This window comes from Anolis carolinensis, chromosome 4, assembly GCF_035594765.1.
Source record: "Anolis carolinensis isolate JA03-04 chromosome 4, rAnoCar3.1.pri, whole genome shotgun sequence".
Classification (NCBI taxonomy): Eukaryota; Metazoa; Chordata; class Lepidosauria; order Squamata; family Dactyloidae; genus Anolis; species Anolis carolinensis.
In genome coordinates this window covers 253459792-253479720 of record NC_085844.1, presented here as the reverse complement: position 1 = coordinate 253479720, position 19929 = coordinate 253459792, and the positions used below count along the sequence as shown (strand labels likewise).

At 43.1% G+C, this 19929-nt stretch overlaps 1 protein-coding gene across 2 annotated transcripts; it reads right to left on the bottom strand.

Moving 5' to 3' along the window:
* Nucleotides 1-2142: 2142 nt before the first annotated feature.
* LOC100558972 (zinc finger protein 658B) lies at nt 2143-18221 on the bottom strand. 2 transcript variants are annotated; one of them, XM_062979236.1, is made up of 3 exons: nt 18109-18211; nt 14996-15154; nt 2143-8367 (listed from the first exon to the last, which is right to left on the bottom strand). In XM_062979236.1, exon 3 carries the CDS (start codon nt 8135-8137, stop codon nt 6692-6694), a length of 1446 nt encoding a protein of 481 aa, XP_062835306.1. In that variant the 5' UTR covers nt 8138-8367; nt 14996-15154; nt 18109-18211; the 3' UTR covers nt 2143-6691. The 2 variants fall into 2 exon arrangements, with proteins under 2 accessions (XP_062835306.1, XP_062835307.1); XM_062979237.1 differs by lacking the exon at nt 14996-15154 and having other exon boundaries at nt 18109-18221.
* Nucleotides 18222-19929: the final 1708 nt, after the last annotated feature.

The window sequence follows — 19929 nt, the reverse complement described above, 5'->3', positions numbered from 1 at the left end:
TCAGGAGAGGAGAAAGAAGACTGGGGTTGTTGTATGTTTTCCGGGCTGTATGGCCATGTTCTAGAAGTCCGTAGAGATGTTCAATGTGTTGTCGAAGGCTTTCATGGCCAAAAGAAAACTCCAAAGACAATAAAGTGGAAAATAAAGCCTATTGAAACTTGGATGGCTGGATTGAGGAACAAGGACACCATTACAAAGTGTGAAAGATTGGGTCGCTCTCAGTCTTTCTGTCTGCCTGGCCATGGATCTTCAGAAGCCAATCTTGGCTGTGGTGGTCCAAGCCTTGGTGATGTTTCTTCTCCTAAGCATAGCTCCATAAGTGGCTCTGGTTGTTAAGGTCACCAATTACAACTGCCCTTTGGTGCCTATCAAAGTTTTCAGGAGAGGAGAAAGAAGACTGGGGTTGTTGTATGTTTTCTGGGCTGTATGGCCATGTTCTAGAAGTCCGTAGAGATGTTCAATGTGTTGTCGAAGGCTTTCGTGGCCAAAAGAAAACTCCAAAGACAATAAAGTGGAAAATAAAGCCTATTGAAACTTGGATGGCTGCACTGAGGAACAAGGACACTATTACAAAGTGTGAAAGATTGGGTTGCTCTCAGTCTTTCTGGCTGCCTGGCCATGGATCTTCAGAAGCCAGGCTTGGTCCTGGTGGTCCATGCCTTGGTGATGTTTCTCCTCCTGAGCATAGCTCCATAAGTGGATCTGGTTTTTAAGGTCACGCCAGAACTCAATTGACAGACCCAGTCTTTTGAACTTGAACACACCCATTTGCATTTTAGAATGTTTTTATGAATGTTGATGTAAGTTAATAACTTTAATCTGATTTATAGTGTATTGTATAATTTTTATATGTGTGTTTTTATTGTAAGCCGCCCTGAGTCCCCTCTCGAGTGAGAAGGGCGGGATATAAATGTTGTAATAAATAAATAAATAAATAAATAAATTACAACTGCCCTTTGGTGCCTATCAAAGTTTTCAGGAGAGGAGAAAGAAGACTGGGGTTGTTGTATGTTTTCTGGGCTGTATGGCCATGTTCTAGAAGTCCGTAGAGATGTTCAATGTGTTGTCAAAGGCTTTCATGGCCAAAAAGAAGACTCTTCTTCATTTGGGGGCTTGTGCATAGAGGTCATCGTGATATTGCCAAGCTCTCCTGTTATAGCCTCTGTATTGTCTTCTTCAGCATTCTGGGCACTGCTGACTTGGGGGCCTGGGAGGGAACTTTGAAAGGGATGAGCAGAAGATCTCCAAAGCCTTAGGTGCTCTTTCTGCCTATTGCAGGGGAAACCTGCTGATCTTGTTGTCCAAGACTTTCATGGCCGGGATCACAGGGTTGTTGTACATTTTCTGGGCTGTCTGGCCATGTTCCAGAAGTATTCTCTCCTGATGTTTCGCCCACATCTATGGTAGGCATCCTCAGAGGTTGTGAGGTTTAGCTCTAGATAGCTACATCTTGACTAATAGAGGACAGAGGTGCATCCTCTCTGGAACAAAGCAGGAAGCTGGAAGGAATGGTGACCAACCTCGTGGGGCTGTTCTTCTCTAGGGCCAGAAACATTCCAAAGGCCAAATTGGGGAAGTTGCGTCAAAGCCCTAGGAGAGATCACATTTCTAAAGCATCAAAGGGTGGGGTTGACCTAAACAGGACATGAGGGAGGAAACAATAGTAAAGCCTAATCAAAGCATGCATAGAACCGGGGAAGGTGTCCCTAACTCTTTTTCTAGGCTTCCTATCTAACCAAAGAGACTTAAGCAGTGCAGGATGACATTTTATTCCAACAATCCCAACTCCTCTATGTATATCTATGCCCCAACCCTCTCATTACTTACATAGCAGTATAAAATTACAGCACTATCCATTGCGTTGTCGAAGGCTTTCATATTTATATTATATATCTGCTGCCACCAATATAAAGATGTTTTTATTTAAAAGCTGCCACCAAATGTCAATGTCTTTATAATGCTGCCACCAAATGTTAAGGGGATTATCAACTCTTGCCACCACTATTGGAAGATTTAGTCACTGGCTACTTAGAGAGGAGACTTTTAAATCTTGGTTTTTCTTTCTTCTTGATGTGTGTATATATGACAGAGACTGTCAGGACCCAGGCTACAGAGCACCAATAACCATGCGCAGAGACCAGATTCTATCTAATATCTTTATTAAAGAAATATATAAAGTCAATAAAAACAAGTGAAGAATATAGTTCAGAAGTAGACCTTTCAGGAAAGATCAAATATAGTCCAGGAAAATATTGTCCAATATAAGATATTAGAGTCCAAAGTTATAATCCATTAACCGAAACACACACTTTGCCAAGCAATAGTGTGGGGAGATGACAAGGTCTTATAGTCCATTGAAGCTTGACAACAAAGCTAGAACATGAGCTTGATACTTGGCTGGATCAAAGACTTGAAACGTGGCAACATGAAGCATGAAAGCAAGGCCCGTGGCATAAAGCAAGGTCCGTGGCAAAACGTGAGTCAAGGCAAGACTTGAAACTAGATCCGGGAAGCAGGGAACAAGGAATACGAAGTCCACACACGATCTCTCTCACAAGCTGATCAAATTGACTCCGCAAGGTTCCTCTTGCGGCAAAACCCCTATATAGGTTCTTGTTTTCCCGCCAACAGAACACTTTCCCTGGAGAACAAGAAGCGAAACCCAACTCTGTCCAGATGCATGACTCCTTAGAATTTCCCAAGGGAAGCAGACCTAATCTGCTAGTTGTTTGGCTGCGATTCTGAGGCTCCGGCGATTAGCCTCCCTGACTCCTCTATCTCTATTATAATTGTCCTTTCGGGAAAACGGGGGAGAATTCTGCCCAAGGCTTGTTTGGCTAACTTCTTGAGGGCAAACATCCTCCAGGTGCAGAGGCTCCGATTCTGGCTGAACCGGTGGAAATCCCATGTTTTCCTCCTCATCTGCCACAATAGTACTAGGAACGGGACTACAAGGCCCATGAGACATCACAGAGACTGAGATGTTTGAGAGAACAATAACACAAGCTTAATGGTTACAATAACTTCTCTTCTTGTTTGAGGCACATAGATTAACAGTTGCAATAACAGAATGAGGTGTTTCAAACTTCTTAAAATGTCACTTCTTTCTTTACTGCTCTAAACTGCAGTCACCCTATGAATTTCAATCACAGCCTATCTGTTCCTTACCTGGAAACAGACTACCTTAAAATAAGCCACCAAACTTATTTTAAACTGACTCAAAATTTAAACCTTTGAGTCTCCCTGATTCTCCAATTGAGAATCAACCTTCCCTGTGGTTCTCTGACCACAGACTGACTGAGTTTCTTTTCAAACTTTCTTCTGCCAAATGACTGTTGGCTCTGCCCACGTTTCTATGGCAACCACTCATGAGAGCAGAGTAACTGAAATACTGACTCTTTTAAAACACAGTTAAACATGACATCTGTAAACTAAAATTCATACTTCTTTACAGTATTAAAAGTTCATTATATCCCCTGTAGCAAAGAGAAGAGTGATATTATCAATTAGTTTCAGATCTGATAGTTGTGTCTTCTGTTATCTTTTATGGTTCTTTCTTTTCCAGTTTTCCTCTGTAAAAGTTCATCTCAGGTATTCTTGTCAGATTCTTTTAATTCTTTATCTAAATCTAATTATTTCCTAAGAAATCTAAAAATTCAAGATAATCTGTTAGTAATGTATGAACAAAGTTTGTTATGTATCGCTATGACTATCATTCTTGTCCACACAGAGCGTATATATTTCAACACAAACATTCCTAATCTATTTAAGAGGTGTTAAGTGTGGGGTAGATATTTTACACAAAATGTGTATATAAACATTCTAAATCTCATTTAAAAAGTGTTGTTCCAAGTACATGTGGAACAACTTAAATGTGGGACCAATAGATAATACAATGTATGTGTGTATGTGTATATATACAGGGCAATGTTAATTTTTTTTAATCCTGTTATAACTATCTTCTTCTAGTTTTTAATAATTTCGAATAGAGTTCCCATTCTTCTTGTCATTTTTTTAAACCAAGATTTTTGGTTGATTATTTCTATCTTGGTATATTTCCTTCATTTTTTAATTTTTAAATACAGTAGAGTCTCACTTATCCAACATTTGCTTATCCAATGTTCTGGATTATCCAACACATTTTTGTAATCAATGTTTTCAATACATCGTGATATTTTGGTGCTAAATTCGTAAATACAGTAATTACTACATAGCATTACTGTGTATTGAACTACTTTTTCTGTTAAACTTGTTGTCTAACATGGTGTTTTGGTGCTTAATTTGTAAAATCATAACCTAATTTGATGTTTAATAGGCTTTTCCTTAATCCCTCCTTATTATCCAACATATTAGCTTATCCAACATTCTGCCGGCCTGTTTATGTTGGATAAGTGAGACTCAACTGTAGTAAGAACAGACCACGGAACAGGAGACTGGTTCAAGATTGGGAAAGGAGTACGGCAGGGCTGTATACTTTCACCCGACCTATTCAACTTGTACGCAGAACACATCATGCGATGTGCGGGGCTTGAAGATTCCAAGGCCAGAGTTAAAATTGCTGGAAGAAAAATTAACAACCTTAGGTACACAGATGATACCACTCTGATGGCTGAAAGTGAGGAGGAGCTGAGGAGCCTTCTCACCATGGTGAAAGAAAGAAGAAAGGGCAAAAGCTGGGCTGCAATTAAACATCAAGAAAACCAAGATCATGGCAACCAGACCGATTGATAACTGGCAAATAGAAGGAGAAAACGTGGAGGCAGTGACAGAATTTATATTTCTAGGCATGAAGATCACTGCAGATGCAGACTGCAGCCAGGAAATCAGAAGACATTTACTTCTTGGGAGGAGAGCAATGGCCAATCTTGACGAAATAGTGAAGAGCAGAGACATCACACGGGCAACAAAGGTCCCCATAGTCAAAGCAATGGTATTCCCCACAGTAACCTATGGATGCGAGAGAGAGCTGGACCATAAGGAAGGCTGAGCGAAGGAAGAGAGAGGCTTTTGAACTTTGGTGCTGGAGGAAAAATCCTGAGAGTGCCTTGGACCGCAAGAAGATCCCACCAGTCCATTCTCCAGGAAAGAAAGCCTGGCTGCTCACTGGAGGGAAGGATACTAGAGACAAAGCTGAAATATTTTGTGTCAGGGTATTGTGTATTGTGAAATGTTAAAATCAATCTGGGTTGTTAGAAATGCCTTCTGTGTTAGTTTTCGGCAAGGCATTTCAGTAGTTATGGAGTTAATGGGAACCTGCTATGATTGACGTATCACAGGACCAATGGGGTCAAGTTTGTTTGACCGGGACTTCCTTCTTGGTCTGTGGAATGCAGGGGTGTGTCTTATCTCCCGGTGTTCGGCTTGAGCATTCGCTGAAGATGGACTATGAATGCTATGCTCTAAAGCTGAGAAATGCAAACTGTAAATAGACATGTAAATAAAGTTAATCAACAGTTGGACTTCGCCTGCTGGAGTGTTTGTTTGACCAGTGCTGTTTCTCAGCATGGGAATACAGTCTGGAGAAGGGGGTGAGACCGGGATAATGAATTTTGGAATCCACTCTGCACACCATCATCCCCTGACATTTTGGCCACATCATGAGAAGACAGGAAAGCTTGGAAAAGATCACGATGCTGGGGAAAATGGAAGGAAAAAGGAAGAGAGGCCGACCAAGGGCGAGATGGATGGATAGTATCCTTGAAGTGATTGGCATGAACTTGAAGGAACTGGGGGCGGCAACGGCAGATAGGAAACTCTGGCGTGGGATGGTCCATGAGATCACGAGGAGTCGGAGACGACTGAATGAATAAACAACAACAAGTCTGACAGGGACAAAAAATGAGAACAAATCTTCTGACTAGCGACATACACAGCAAAACAAACGTAACAGGGGTGTTAACACTTCCCTATACTATCAAGAACTACACAAAATTGGCTGAAATTACACTTTAAAATGTACCTCTCCTGACCTATATACAAATTCAACTTAAGAATAAACCCACACCACCAATCTTGCTTGTAACCCGGGGACAGCCTGTATACAGTTTGAACTCATTGTGAAGACTTTGATATCAATGTAGATGTTAACTCTGAGCAAAACTCTTTCCACAATCCAGGCATGTACAGGGAGTTCCCAAATTACAAACATCCAACTTACAAATGACTCATAGCTAAGAACAGGTTGAGACAACAGGATGTGAGAGAACTCTACGCCTAGGAAGACAAAATAACTCCAAAAGGGTTAACATAAGGAAAAGCGGACTCCACTGAGGTTTTATCCCCAATCCTTGTTTCCACAACAAGCCAATTTTTTCAAAATCCAATTATCACAGGGAGAGAAGGTGAGGTGAAATCATCTGAACAGGGGCACAGGCAGCAAAACTAACACTATAGGAGTGTTAACTGTTCTGTATGCTATGCAAAACATATCTATCTATCTATCTATCTATCTATCTATCTATCTATCTATCTATCTATCTATCTATCTATCTACATGCATGGCATGCATACATACACACACACATAACATTTGGATGGAGTTACACTTAAAATTCAACTTAAGAACAAACCTACAGAACCTATCATGTTAGTAACTTGGATACTGCCTGTATAGAGTTTCTTCCCAATATGGGTTCTATTATGTTTATGTAGCTCTCCACTCTCAGGGAATGTCTGTCCACATTTGAGACATTTATAGTTTTTCCCCAGTGTGAATTTTCTGATGTGAATGCAGATTTCCCAACTGTGAGAAACTCTTTCCACACTCCAGGCATGTATAGGGTTTCTCCCCAGTGTGGGTTCTTTGATGTATATGTAGACTTGAGTTGTGAGTGAAGCTCTTGCCACACTCCAGGCACTCATAGGCTTTCTTCCCAGCGTGAGTTCTTTGATGTGAATGCAGAATTCCCCTGTGCACAAAGGTCTTTCCACATTCCTGGCATTTATAGGGTTTCTCTCTAGTGTGAGTTCTTTGATGTAAACGTAGTGTTCCACTCCGAGCAAAGCTCTTTCCACACTCCAAGCATTTATAGGGTTTCTCCCCAGTGTGGATTCTATAATGCTTACGCAGACTTCCGCTTTCAGTGAAGCTCTTTCCGCACTCCAAGCATTTATAGGGTTTCTCCCCAGTGTGAGTTCTTTGGTGTGAATGTAGTTGTGCATTCTGAGTAAAACTCTTTCCACACTCGGGACACTGAAAGGGTTTCTCCCCAGTGTGTGTTCTACGATGACTACGTAGACCTCCATAATCAGCAAAGGTATTTCCACAATCTTGGCATTTATAGGGTTTCTCCCCAGTGTGAATTCTCTGATGTGAACGTAGATATCCACTCCGAGCAAAGCTCTTTCCACACTCCAAGCATTTAAAGGGTTTCTCCCCAGTGTGAGTTCTTTTATGCGTATGTAGACTTCTATTGTCAGTGAAGCTCTTTCCGCACTCCAAGCATTTAAAGGGTTTCTCCCCAGTGTGAATTCTTTGATGTATACGTAAATGTGTGTGCTGAGTAAAACTCTTTCCACACTCAGGGCACTGAAAGGGTTTCTCCCCAGTGTGTGTTCTACGATGAATTTGTAGACCTCCATAACCAGCAAAGGTATTTCCACAATCTTGGCATTTATAGGGTTTCTCCCCAGTGTGAGTTCTTTGATGCTTAAGTAGACCTGCACTGTGAATGAAGCTCCTTCCACACTCCAAGCATTTCAAGAGTTTCTTCCCAGAGTGAGTTCTCTGGTGTGAACGTAGACCACCACTGTGAGCGAAGCTCCTTCCACATTCCAGGCATGTATAGGGTTTCTCCCCAGTGTGAATTTTCTGGTGTGAACGTAGAACACTACTGTGAGCGAAACTCCTTCCACATTCCAGGCATGTATAGGGTTTCTCCCCAGTGTGAATTTTCTGGTGTGAACGTAGACCACCACTGTGAGTGAAGCTCCTTCCACATTCTAGGCATGTGTAGGGTTTCTCTCCAGTGTGAATTCTTTGATGTATGTTTAAAGCTCCACTCTGTGCGAAGTTCTTCCCACATTCCTGACATGTGTAGGGTTTCTCACCAGTGTGAGCTCTTTCATGTATCCGCAGAGGTGTCTGGTGACTAAAGCTCTTTCCACACTCAGTACATTTATATGCTTTCTTCCCCATGTTGGTAGTGGTATTTACTTTAAAGAACAATGTAGACACTTGACTCTTTTTCCTCTTTCTGAACTGTGAGCGAGGTGAAAGGTTCAGCAAGATCAGAACCTTTAGAGCATTTCTTCTTCCTATAGGACTGATTTCCTTACTGCATTTTTAAGTGCAAATTCTTCAAAATCCATTCAATGTTGGATTGTTTCGCATCGTGACCAATGTAGCTCCATGGAAGGCCTATTTCCCTGGTGAAGAAAGAAGAAACAAAAGATAAGGGATGAAAGCCACAAACCAGGGGTCCTCAAACTTTTTAAGTGGAGGGCCGATTCACAGTCCCTCAGACTGTTGGGGGGCCTGGACTATGATGAAATATTCTAAAATTAAGATTGTTGTTATTGTGTGCCTTCAAGTCATTTCAGACTTAGGTCAACCCTAAGTCTAAAGTTTAGGACAGAGGCCAGGTCAATGACCTTGGGGGTCCCATGGGCCTTAGTTTGGGGACCTCTGATCAAGACAATCTCATAAGACCGTAGGTAAGCAAAGAGACCTCCAAAGACCATCTAGTTAGTCTCATAAGACCATAGGTAAGGAAAGGGACCCTCAAAGGCCATCTAGATGGTCTCATAGGACCATAGATAAGGAAAGTGACCTCCAAAAGCCATCTAGATGGTCTCAAAAGGCCGTAGCTAAGCAAATAGACCTTCAAAGACCATATAGATGATCCCATAAGACCATAGGTAAGCAAAAAGACCTCCAAAGACCAGGTAGACTTAGATCAACCCTAAGTCTAAAAATTAGGGCAGGGGCCAGGTAAAAGACCTTGGAGGGCCACATCTGGCCCCCGGGCCTTAGTTTGGGGATCCCTGCCATAAACCTTCTCTCCTTTTCCCTTCATGGGTCATGTTGAAAATGGGAATGCCAAGAAATTCAGATGTGAAGGATCTCAAGGGTGCACACAAAAGACAACAAAAGTGTGGGATTTCTGGGATGCTAAAACGGCTGCGTGAAGGTTTCCTAGTGATGAGGAGGAACAAAGGAAAGTGCAGGTTGTGATAATCACAGTTGTTCTTATCACAAATGGGTGAGAAAGTGTTTCCCTGGTAGTGGGAAACCCAAGGCTTAATCATAGAATCCTAGAGTTGGAAGAGACCTCATGGGCCATCCAGTCCAACCCTTCTGCCAAGAAGCAGGAAAATCACACTCAGAGCATCCCGACAGATGGTCATCCAGACTCTGCTTAAAAGCCTCCAAAGAAGGAGCCTCCACACTCCAGGGCAGAGAGTTCCACTGCTGAACAGCCCTCACAGTGAGGAAGTTCTTCCTGATGTTCAGGTGGAATCTCCTTTCCTGAAGTTTGAAGCCATTGTTCCATTGTGTCCTAGTCTCCAGGGCAGCAGAAAACAAGCTTGCTCCCTCCTCCCCATGATGTCCACTCACATCTTTATACATGGCCCTCATCCTGTCTCCTCTCAGCCTTCTCTTCTGCAGGCTAAACATGCCCAGCTCTTTAAGCCGCTCCTCATAGGACTTGTTCTCCAGACCCTTGATCATTTTAGTCACCCTCCTCTGGACGCTTTCCAGCTTGTCAACATCTCCCTTCAACTGTGGTGCCCAAAATTGGACACAGTATTTCAGTTCTTTATCTTTTTTTGATAAAGTTACAAGCTGGGTAGATGCGGGGATCACTGTGGATGTAGCCTACCTAGATTTCAGTAAGGCCTTCGACAAAGTCCCCCACGATCTTCTGGCAAACAAACTAGTAAAATGTGGGCTAGACAAAACTATGGTTAGGTGGATCTGTAATTGGCTAAGCGAACGAACCCAAAGGGTGCTCACCAATGCGTCATCTTCATCATGGAAAGAAGTGACAAGTGGAGTGCCGCAGGGCTCCGTCCTGGGCCCGGTCTCTTTAACATCTTTATTAACGACTTAGACGAAGGGTTAGAAGGCACGATCATCAAGTTTGCAGATGACACCAAACTGGGAGGGATAGCCAACACTCCAGAAGACAGGAGCAGAATTCAAAACGATCTTGACAGACTAGAGAGATGGGTCGAAACTAACAAAATGAAGTTCAACAGGGACAAATGCAAGAGACTTCGGCAGAAAAAATGAAAATCAAAGATACAGAATGGGGGACGCCTGGCTAGACAGCAGTACGTGTGAAAAAGATCTTGGAGTCCTTGTGGACAACAAGTTAAACATGAGCCTACAGTGTGATGCAGCGGCAAAAAAGCCTATGGGATTTTGGCCTGCATAAATAGGATTATAGTGTCTAGATCCAGGGAAGTCATGCTCCCCTTCTATTCTGCCTTGGTCAGACCACACCAGAATCATAGAATAGTAGAGTTGGAAGGGACCTCATTGTGTTCGTTTCGGCTTAATGATCTGTATCTAAAACTCCCACTCCGACAATGGAGAAGGCTCTAGAATCAGAACCTCAAGGTGGAGACGTGGGTCTGACCGAGACTCCATCAAGGAGAGTTGTGTCTGCCAGCGCAAAGAACAGACAACAAATGCTGAACGAGCAGCTTTCTGCAAGAGAACTTTTGAAAATATTAATGCAAGTAACAAGGTTTATCATTTGGAGGAACATTATATTTCTCCTCCTAATGGACTGCTTTCAGAGACTAAAAACCAAATCAGTTTGGAAACAGCTGTCCTCATTGAAATGTTTTAAAACTAGGATGATTAAAATAAAACAAACTTGAACGGGGGTGTGTTTTGAAACCTTTATCTCTGTTCATAGAGAAAATTCCAATATACTTTCCCCCCATTCTGCCTATTTTAGAGGAATAAACTTTGCAACCCCTTGTTGTCTCTTCTTCTACTTATAGTTGAGCATTCAGCTCACAGAAAGCAGAACATGAAGTGCCATGTGGATGTAAAGAATTTAGAGCTTGGGAAGCAAAGATACAAAAACGGGATACTTATAGTTTTTTGACGCAAGGCGATTCCTTCAATTTTAGTACAAAAATTGCTCTTTTACACCCAAACTCCTCAAGAGAATCAGGTCAAAACCACAGATCAATGGATGCTACCCTTCTATCCTACCTTGGTCAGACCACTTTACCTGGAATCCCACTGTGTCCAGTTCTGGGCACCAGAATTGAAGGGAGATGTTGACTTCAAACTGGAATGTGTCCAGAGGAGAGTGAGTCAAAGGATCAAGGGTCTGGAGAACAAGCAGTATGAGGAGCTGCTGAAAGACCTGGGCATGTTTAGCCTGCAGAAGAGAAGGCTGAGAGGAGACATGATGAGGGCAATAGATAAATATGTGAGGGGAAGTCCTAGGGAGGAGGGAGGAAGCTTGTTTTCTGCTTCCCTGGAGACTAGGACACAATGGAACAAGGGCTTCAAACTTTCAGAGTATTTGCAGAGCAGCAGTAGTTGGATGGAAGCAGTGGACCGCAGAATGAAGATACACTCAGGGACGTTGGTAAAACTATTTACAAAGTTTTACTGTATGCAGTAGTAATCAACACAGACAGACTTGCAGACGACAGACGAACACCGGACTGTTCTGTTCTCCAACAGAACTTGACTCGAACTCTAGGCAGACAGAACTCAACTGAACTGATGCAATCGGTATGCACAAACACTTGTGTCTGGATACTCCCTAGTTCCAGCCACACATCAAGGATATCATAGTTTCTTGGCAATTAACTCTTTCCACACTATGGTACATTCTGGATGATGCAGTCAGTTGCAATACAAGCATGGCACAAATTGCATTTAAACACTATCAATACACAAATCCCACATTAACACAAACTACAGGAAAGGAGATTCCACCTGAATATGAGGAAGAACTTCCTCACTGTGTGTGAGAAAGAGAGCTATACAGCTGTGGAACTCTCTGACAAGGAGTGTGGCAGAGGCTCCTCCTTTGGAGGCTTTGAAGCAGAGGCTGGATGGTCATCTGTTGGGGATGCTTTGAACGGAGGAAACCATGAAAACGAACAAAATATGGCCACCAGTATTTTAAAAACCCTCTACAATCGGGACAGTAAATAAAGAACAACACTCAAAAACAGGGGAATTCCAGACAAGAAACAATCAGGGCCAGCTAACACCTCCTAACAAAGGATTTTCCCAGGCAGGAAGCAGCCAGGCTTTGAAGTTGAAAGGCTATTCAGTGTTAATCAAGGTGGCCAATGGCAACATTCACACTTGCCATGAACAGATAACTTCTTTCTCCCACCCTGGACATCATTCCACAGGTATATAAACCTCCCTTGCTTAGTTTCCAACAGACCTCACAACCTCTGAAGATGCCTGCCATAGATGTGGGTGCAAGGTCAGGAGTGAATGCTTCTGGAACGTAGCCATACAGCCCAGAAAACTCAGGCCAATGAATACTTCACCACACCCAAGTTTTTTTTTAAAAAAAAGCACAACTAAAGTCCTGGCAGACTGTGCAAAAAGAATCTGAGAATCCCACCTCCTCCAAGGTGAACTAAATCAAATAAACCGGGCTCTACAGGCCAATGGAGACTCCAGCACAGACATCAGAAGAGCTGCAAGGCCAAGAACAAGCCATGAGCGCAAAAGCAAAGATCCACCCAAAGTGTTCTTACCAGACATCAAGGGAACCACTGACCACAAGGGCAAGCTGAGGAGGAAACACAACCTACAAACTATCCACAGACCCACCAAGAAAATCCAACAAATGTTCCATTCAGCAAAGGACAAGAGGGATCCTCTCACATAAGCAGGAGTCTGTCGTATCCCATGAAGCTGTGGACAAGTCTACATAGGGATCCCCAAACGCAGCAGCAATGCCCAAGCACCAATCAAGGAACATGAAAGGCATGCAGACTCACTCAACCAGAGAAGTCTGCCAGAGCAGAGCACTTGAGGAACCAACCTGGACACAGAATATTATCTGAGAACACAGAAATGCTGGACCACTCTCACAACCACGTCAGGCTACACAGAGAAGCCCTTGAAATCCACAACCATGTGGACAAAGAAGGAAACCATGAAAATGAACAAAATCTGGCAACTAATATTAAAAAAAAAATCAGAACAGTAAATAAAGAACATGCAGAAAACAGAGGAATTCCAGACAAGAAACAATCAGGACCAGCTAACACCTCCCAACAAAGGTTCCCCCCAGGCAGGAAGCAGCCAGGCTTTGAAGCTGCAAGGCCATTCAACACTAATCAAGCTGGCCAATTGCAACATTCACACTTCCCTCCAACAGACAAGAGTATTTTCTCCCACCATGAATGACATTCCACATATATGTAAACCCCACTTGCCCAGTTTCCAACAGACTTCACAAACTCTCAGGATGCCTGCCTTAGATGTGGGTGAAATGTCAGGAAATAATGCTTCTGGAACATGGCTAGACAGCCCGGAAAATGTAGCAACCCAACCTGTGTGCTACCATGTGTTCCATTAGAGATTATCCTACCACAGCTACAAATGGGAGCTTGGATTTGACTACTGGCTGCAAGGGAAGCTCCAAGGACCCTGTTAAGGTAACAGAAATCCCTGACAGTTCTCACTGTGAAAGGATATGTAGATCCAGAATAGATTTCTGTAGTCACCTATGGATTCACCACCAAGACCCTACACTTGGAAGGCAGTAATTGTCAACGAGGAAGGATTCTAAAGGAAATCTTTTTAGAGAAACTGTCTGTAAGCATTGGGAAAGGAAGGCCAGGCTCATTCCAAGTTAGGATGGCTTTCTCCAATACACCTGGGCAGGAGAAATGAAACGCCCAGAGACAGGATGGTGGGACCTGGCGTGGAAACAGCAGATATGGAAGGGGTGGAGGAGTCTTGTTGTTGGAAAAATGTCATCCGGCACTGCTTAAGTCTCTATGGTTAGATAGGAAGCCTAGAAAAAGAGTTAGGGACACCTTCCCCAGTTCCATGTATGCTTTGATTAGGCTTTACTATTGTTTCCTCCCTCATGTCCTGTTTAAGTCAACCCACCCCTTTGATGCTTTAGAAATGTGATCTCTCCTAGGGCTTTGACGTAACTTCCCCAATTGGGCCTTTGGAATGTTTATGGCCCTAGCGAAGAAGCGACCCACGAGGCTTGGTCGCCATTCCAGCTTCCTGCTTTGTTCCAGAGAGAGGACACACTTTGTCCACTCTACTTGTCAAGATGTAGCTTTCTATACCTTTGTTATTTTGATCCGTCTATGTGTATTAGAACAGGATAGATTAGCTAGTTAGCTCCAAAACTTTTCTATCCACCAATGGATTTCTTTTTACCTCAATAAATTCTTTTAAACTTTAAAGCTAAGTTTGCATTCCTTTGCCTTCCTGAAGACACAGAGGCCTTCCAAAACTCACACCACATAAGTCTCACCACTGCATTCTTCTCTGCTATTTTTAATGAGAATTTAGCTCATAAAGAGGGTGATTAGAGCTTAATGGCTCTTCAATTCCCAACACTTGTCAGGCCACAAGTGGATGGTGATCCCAGAGTGTGATGCTGCTGCTCAAAAGGCCAAGCCTGTCTTAGGCTGCATCCAGAGAAGCCCAGTCCCCAGGTGGAGGGAAGTCATAATCCCCCCTTTCTTCTTTGGCCAGATCTCCTCACCTGGAACAATCATAACCTTGTGTCCAGTTCTGGGCCAAGAAGGACCTGGACTCAGCAGGAAGGTGTCCCAAGAAGGGCCAGTAAATGCCCAATGCTTTGGCCACCCTGCCTCCCTCTCAGGAGACACTGAGGGGCCAAGAGAGGCTGAGCTTGGGGAGGGGGCTGTTCTATGCGGGGGCTCCAGAGAGAGAGGGGGGGGAGGAGAGCGCCCTGAACAATAAATAAATAGGAGCTTAGTGCCTCGATCCAGGGATGGAAGTCCCACTCCGCATGCTCTCTTCTCTTCTGCCTTGGTCAGACCACTTTACCTGGAATCACACTGTGTCCAACTCTGGGCACCGCCATTGAAGGGAGATGTTGATTCTAAGCTGGAAGGTGTCCAGAGGAAGAGGGCGACTAAAACAATCAAGGGTTTGGAGAACAAGATTCCCTATGAGGAGTGGCTCAAAGAGCTGGGCATGTTTAGCCTGCAGAAGAGAAGGCAGAGAGGAGACATGATGAGGGCCAGGGATCAAGATGTGAAAGGAAGTCACAGGAAGGAGGGAACAAGCTTGTTTTTGTTGGGAACCACCCTGGACTACTCAAGTCCAAATGTAGTTAGATAGATGATAGAGTTAGATTGAGGGAATCCTTTCCCTGTTTCCAAAGCATGCCTAGACGGGCTTTACTGTGTTTCACTCTATCCTGTTTACGTCACATCCCTTACTTTGAAGTTAGTAGAAATGTGAATCTCCAGGGACACTAACTTCCCATTGGTCAGAATGTCTTTTATGGCCCCAATAAACTGGAATCATTTTGGTTCTCTCTTCTCCCTTTGTTCTTCTAGCTAACAAGAAGCATCTCACCATCTCTCCTGGCAAGATGTAACTACAGTAGAGTCTCACTTATCTAAGCTAAATGGGCCGGCAGAAGCTTGGATAAGCAAATATCTTGGATATTAAGGAAAAGCCTATGAAACATCAAATTAGGTTATGATTGAACAAATTAAGCACCAAAACATCATGTTATACAACAAATTTGACAGAAAAAGCAGCTCAATACGCAGTAATGTTATGTTGTAATGACTGTATTTACAAATTTAGCACCAAAATATCACGATATATTGAAAACATTGACTACAAAAATGGCTTGGATAATCCAGAGGCTTGGATAAGCGTGGCTTGGATAAGTGAGACTCTCCTGGCAAGATGTGACTATTTAGATGTTTGTTATTTTTCCTTAGAAACCAGTCTAGAGTAGACTAGACAGCTCCCAAGCCTTTCTATTTACAATGGAGTTCTTTTTATCTGAATAAATCCTTTTTGAACTTTTATTGAGACTCTGCAGTCCATTGCAATCCTAAATGGTCAAAGGCTTCTCTTTGCTCGCCCTGTGTAAGTAACTGCTGCATTTGAAAGCTTTGCTACTCTGCTGATTTTGGTGGAATCTCCCCCAGAGAGGGTTAAATTGAGTCTAACCGCTCAGAGATTACTACAACAGTTTTTTGCTACCCTGGAGACTAATGGTACAGTGGCTTCAAACTACAGTAGAGGCTCACTTATCAAACACTCGCTTATCGAACGTTCTGGATTATCCAACGCATTTTTGTAGTCAATGTTTTCAATACATCATGATATTTTGGTGCTAAATTCATAAATACAGTAATTACTACATAGCATTACTGCGTATAGAACTACTTTTTCTGCCAAATTTGTTGTCTAACATGATGTTTTGGTGCTTAATTTGTAAAATCACAACTTAATTTGTTGTTTTTCCTTAATGCCTCCTTATTATCCAACATATTCGCTTATCCAACATTCTGCCAGTCCGTTTATGTTGGATAAGTGAGACTCTACTGTAACAGGAAATGAGATTCCACCTGAACATGAGGAAGAACTTCCTCACTTTGAGAGAGAGCTGTTCAGCAGTGGAACTCTCTGCCCAGAGTGTGGTAGAGGCTCCTCCTTTGGAGGCTTTGAAGCAGAGGCTGGATGGCCATCTGTCGGGGATGCTTTGAATGCCATTTTCCTGCTTCTTGGCAGAAAGGGCTCGGAGTGGATAGCCCATGAGGTCTCTTCCAACTCTAGGATTCCAGGATTGCCTGGATGATGGGACCTGGCTTGGAAACAGCAGGTCTGGAAGGGGCGGAGGAGTCTTGTCAGGCCTCATGCGGAAGGTGAGCCCAAGGTGTGAGGCTGCGGCTGAACAAGCCAAGGCTATTTTGGGCTGCATCCGGGGGGGGGGGGGGTGGGAAGGGAAGGGGAAAGGAGGAGAACAAAAGGGGGCATTTGGGGTGGGAGATGGGGGAAAGGGAGGGGGGGGGGAGGCATACATGTATATACATGTAATATTAATAATAATATTATGATGTAATACAGGGGTCCTCAAACTTTTTAAGCAGGGGGCCGGTCCACAATCCTTCAGACTGTTGAGGGGCCGAATTATCATTTGAAAAAGAAATATGAAAAAATCCCTACGCACACTGCACATGTCTTATTTGTAGTGCAAAACAACAACAACAATGAAAGAACAATAAAATATTTAAAAATGAAAACAATTTTAACCAACATAAACCTATTAGGATTTCAATAGGATGTGTGGGCCTGCTTCTGGCCAATGAGAAAGTCAAGTTAATTAGGATTGTTGTTGTTGTTGTTGTTGTTGTTGTGTGCCTTCAAGTCATTTCAGACCTTGGGCGAGCCTAAGTCTAAAATTATTTATTTATTCATTTACTACATTTATTTACTACATTTATATCCCGCCCTTCTCACCCCGAAGGGGACTCAGAGCAGCTGCATGTACATACAATATATTATATTATTAACAAAGCACAATATTAGCATTATATATTACTATATTGAACTATACCGCTCTACTGTAATATTATATGTAATATATAACATGTAATTAATATTATTATGTGGTATTATTATTAGTATTACATTGTATAACATAATATTATCAACATCATATGTATATATAATATATTATATTATTAAAACTGATATAAAATATTATATTATAAATGAGGGCAGGGGCCAGGTAAATGACCTTGGAGGGCCGCATCTGGCCCCCGGGCCTTAGTTTGGGGACCCCTGATGTAATACAATGTAATGATAGTGATAATTCACTATTATAATTGTATATTTATATTTCATGCAATATTACTCATAATATTGCAGTATAGTCGTATAATGCAATATATTGTATGTATATATATTATATACTTGTAAACCGCCCTGAGTCCCCTTCGGGGTGAGAAGGGCGGGATATAAATGTCGCAAATAAATAAATAATGGGGGAGGCAGAGGGTCCCGGGAGAGAGTGGGCGGGGGGCTTGTCCGCCATTGGGGTTCCCGTGCGTGAGTGCGTGCGCCTCCCCCTCCTCACCCCCGAGACCCCCCCCTCCCTCCCTCCCTCCCTCCCTCGTGCTCCCCCTTACCCCCTTCTTTTCTTCCCGCCGCTCTTTCTTCCAAAAGGTCTGAGCCCCAAGCACCACGGTTTTCCCCCCCCAGGGATGGCGAGTGTGTATCTCTGTGTGTGTGTGTGTGTGTGTGTGTGTGCCCGGATGCAGCGCTGGCCCCTCCCCCAGCGAGGCTCCCCCTCCCCGCCCCCTCTAAGCCCCGCCTTCCTCCCGGCATCCCATAATAGCCCCCCCCCCCTCTTCCAGGCCTTTGGAAACAAAGTCTCTGGACGAAGAGCCAAAAGGAAGGAAGCGCCCGATACTGTGTTGCCGAAGGCTTTCATGGCCGGGATCACAGGGTTGTTGTGTGTTTTCCGAACTGTATGTTCCAGAAGCACTCTCTCCTGACGTTTCGCCCACATCTATTTCAGGCATCCTCAGACGGTGTGAGGTATGGAGAAACTAAGCAAGGAAGGTTTATATATCTCTCTATATAAAAGGGTAATGAAATTTCGGCCTAGGACAAAACAACAAAACTACACATCCCAGAAACACTAAACTTGGCAGCACAACCCCTCATCCATGCCTCTACGTTCATACAACAGAAAGAAAAGAAAAATAAAGTCCCAATTAGAGGGAGAGGAATAATTGTTTTTAGAAGGCTAAGCTCCGCCCACTTGGTCTCCTAGCAACCCACTCAGCCCAGGGGACAGGCAGAGCTAGGCCTCACTTAGGCCTCTTCCCCACTGCCTATAAAATACAGATTAGCAGATTTGAACTGGATTATATGGCAGTGTAGACTCAAGGCCCTTCCACACAGCTATATAACCCATGTATAATCTTATATTATCCACTTTGAACTGGATTATCTTGACTCCACACTGTCATATAATCCACATCAGTGTGCAGTCAGACACAACTGGACTTAATGTCTGGGGAAAACCTTTACCCTTTACCTTAACTACCACCAATTCCTCAATATTTTATCTCCCATACCACCATACTTAACCACAGCAATGCGTGGCCGGGCATAGCTAGTATATATATATATATATATATACAGTAGAGTCTCACTTATCCAACATAAACGGGCCGGCAGAATGTTGGATAAGCGAATATGTTGGATAATAAGGAGGGATTTAGGAAAAGCCTATTAAACATCAAATTTGGTTATGATTTTACAAATGAAGCACCAAAACATCATGTTAGACAACACGTTTGGCAGAAAAAGTAGTTCAATACGCAGTAATGCTATGTATGTAGTAATTACTGTATTTACGAATTTAGCACCAAAATAGCACGATGTATTGAAAACATTGACTACAAAAATGCGTTGGATGATCCAGAACGTTGGATAAGCGAGACTCTACTGTATATATATATTTGTGGAAAGTCCAGGGTGAGAGAAGAACTCTTGTCAGTTGGAGGCCAGTGTGAATGTTGTAGTTAACCACCTTGATTAGCATTGAATAGCTTCACCTCCTGGCTTCTTCCTGCCTGGGGGAAACCTTTGTTCAGAGTCGTTAGCTGCCCCTGGTTGATTCCTGTCTGGCATTCTTCTGTTTTCAGAGTGTTGCTTCTAGTTTACTGTTCTGATTTCAGAGGTTTTTTTAAATACTGGGAGCCAGATTGTGTTCATGTTCATGGTTTCCTCCTTTCTGTTGAAGTTGTCCACATGCTTCTTGTGTATTTAAGTGGCTTCTCTGTGTCGCCTGACATAGGGGTTGTGAGAGCGGTCCAACATTTCTGTGTTCTCAAATAATATACTGTTTCCAGGTTGGTTCATCAAGGGCTCTGCTATGGCTGAATTCTCTGGCTGAGTTAGTCTGCAGTGTCTTTCATGTTCCTTGATTCATGTCT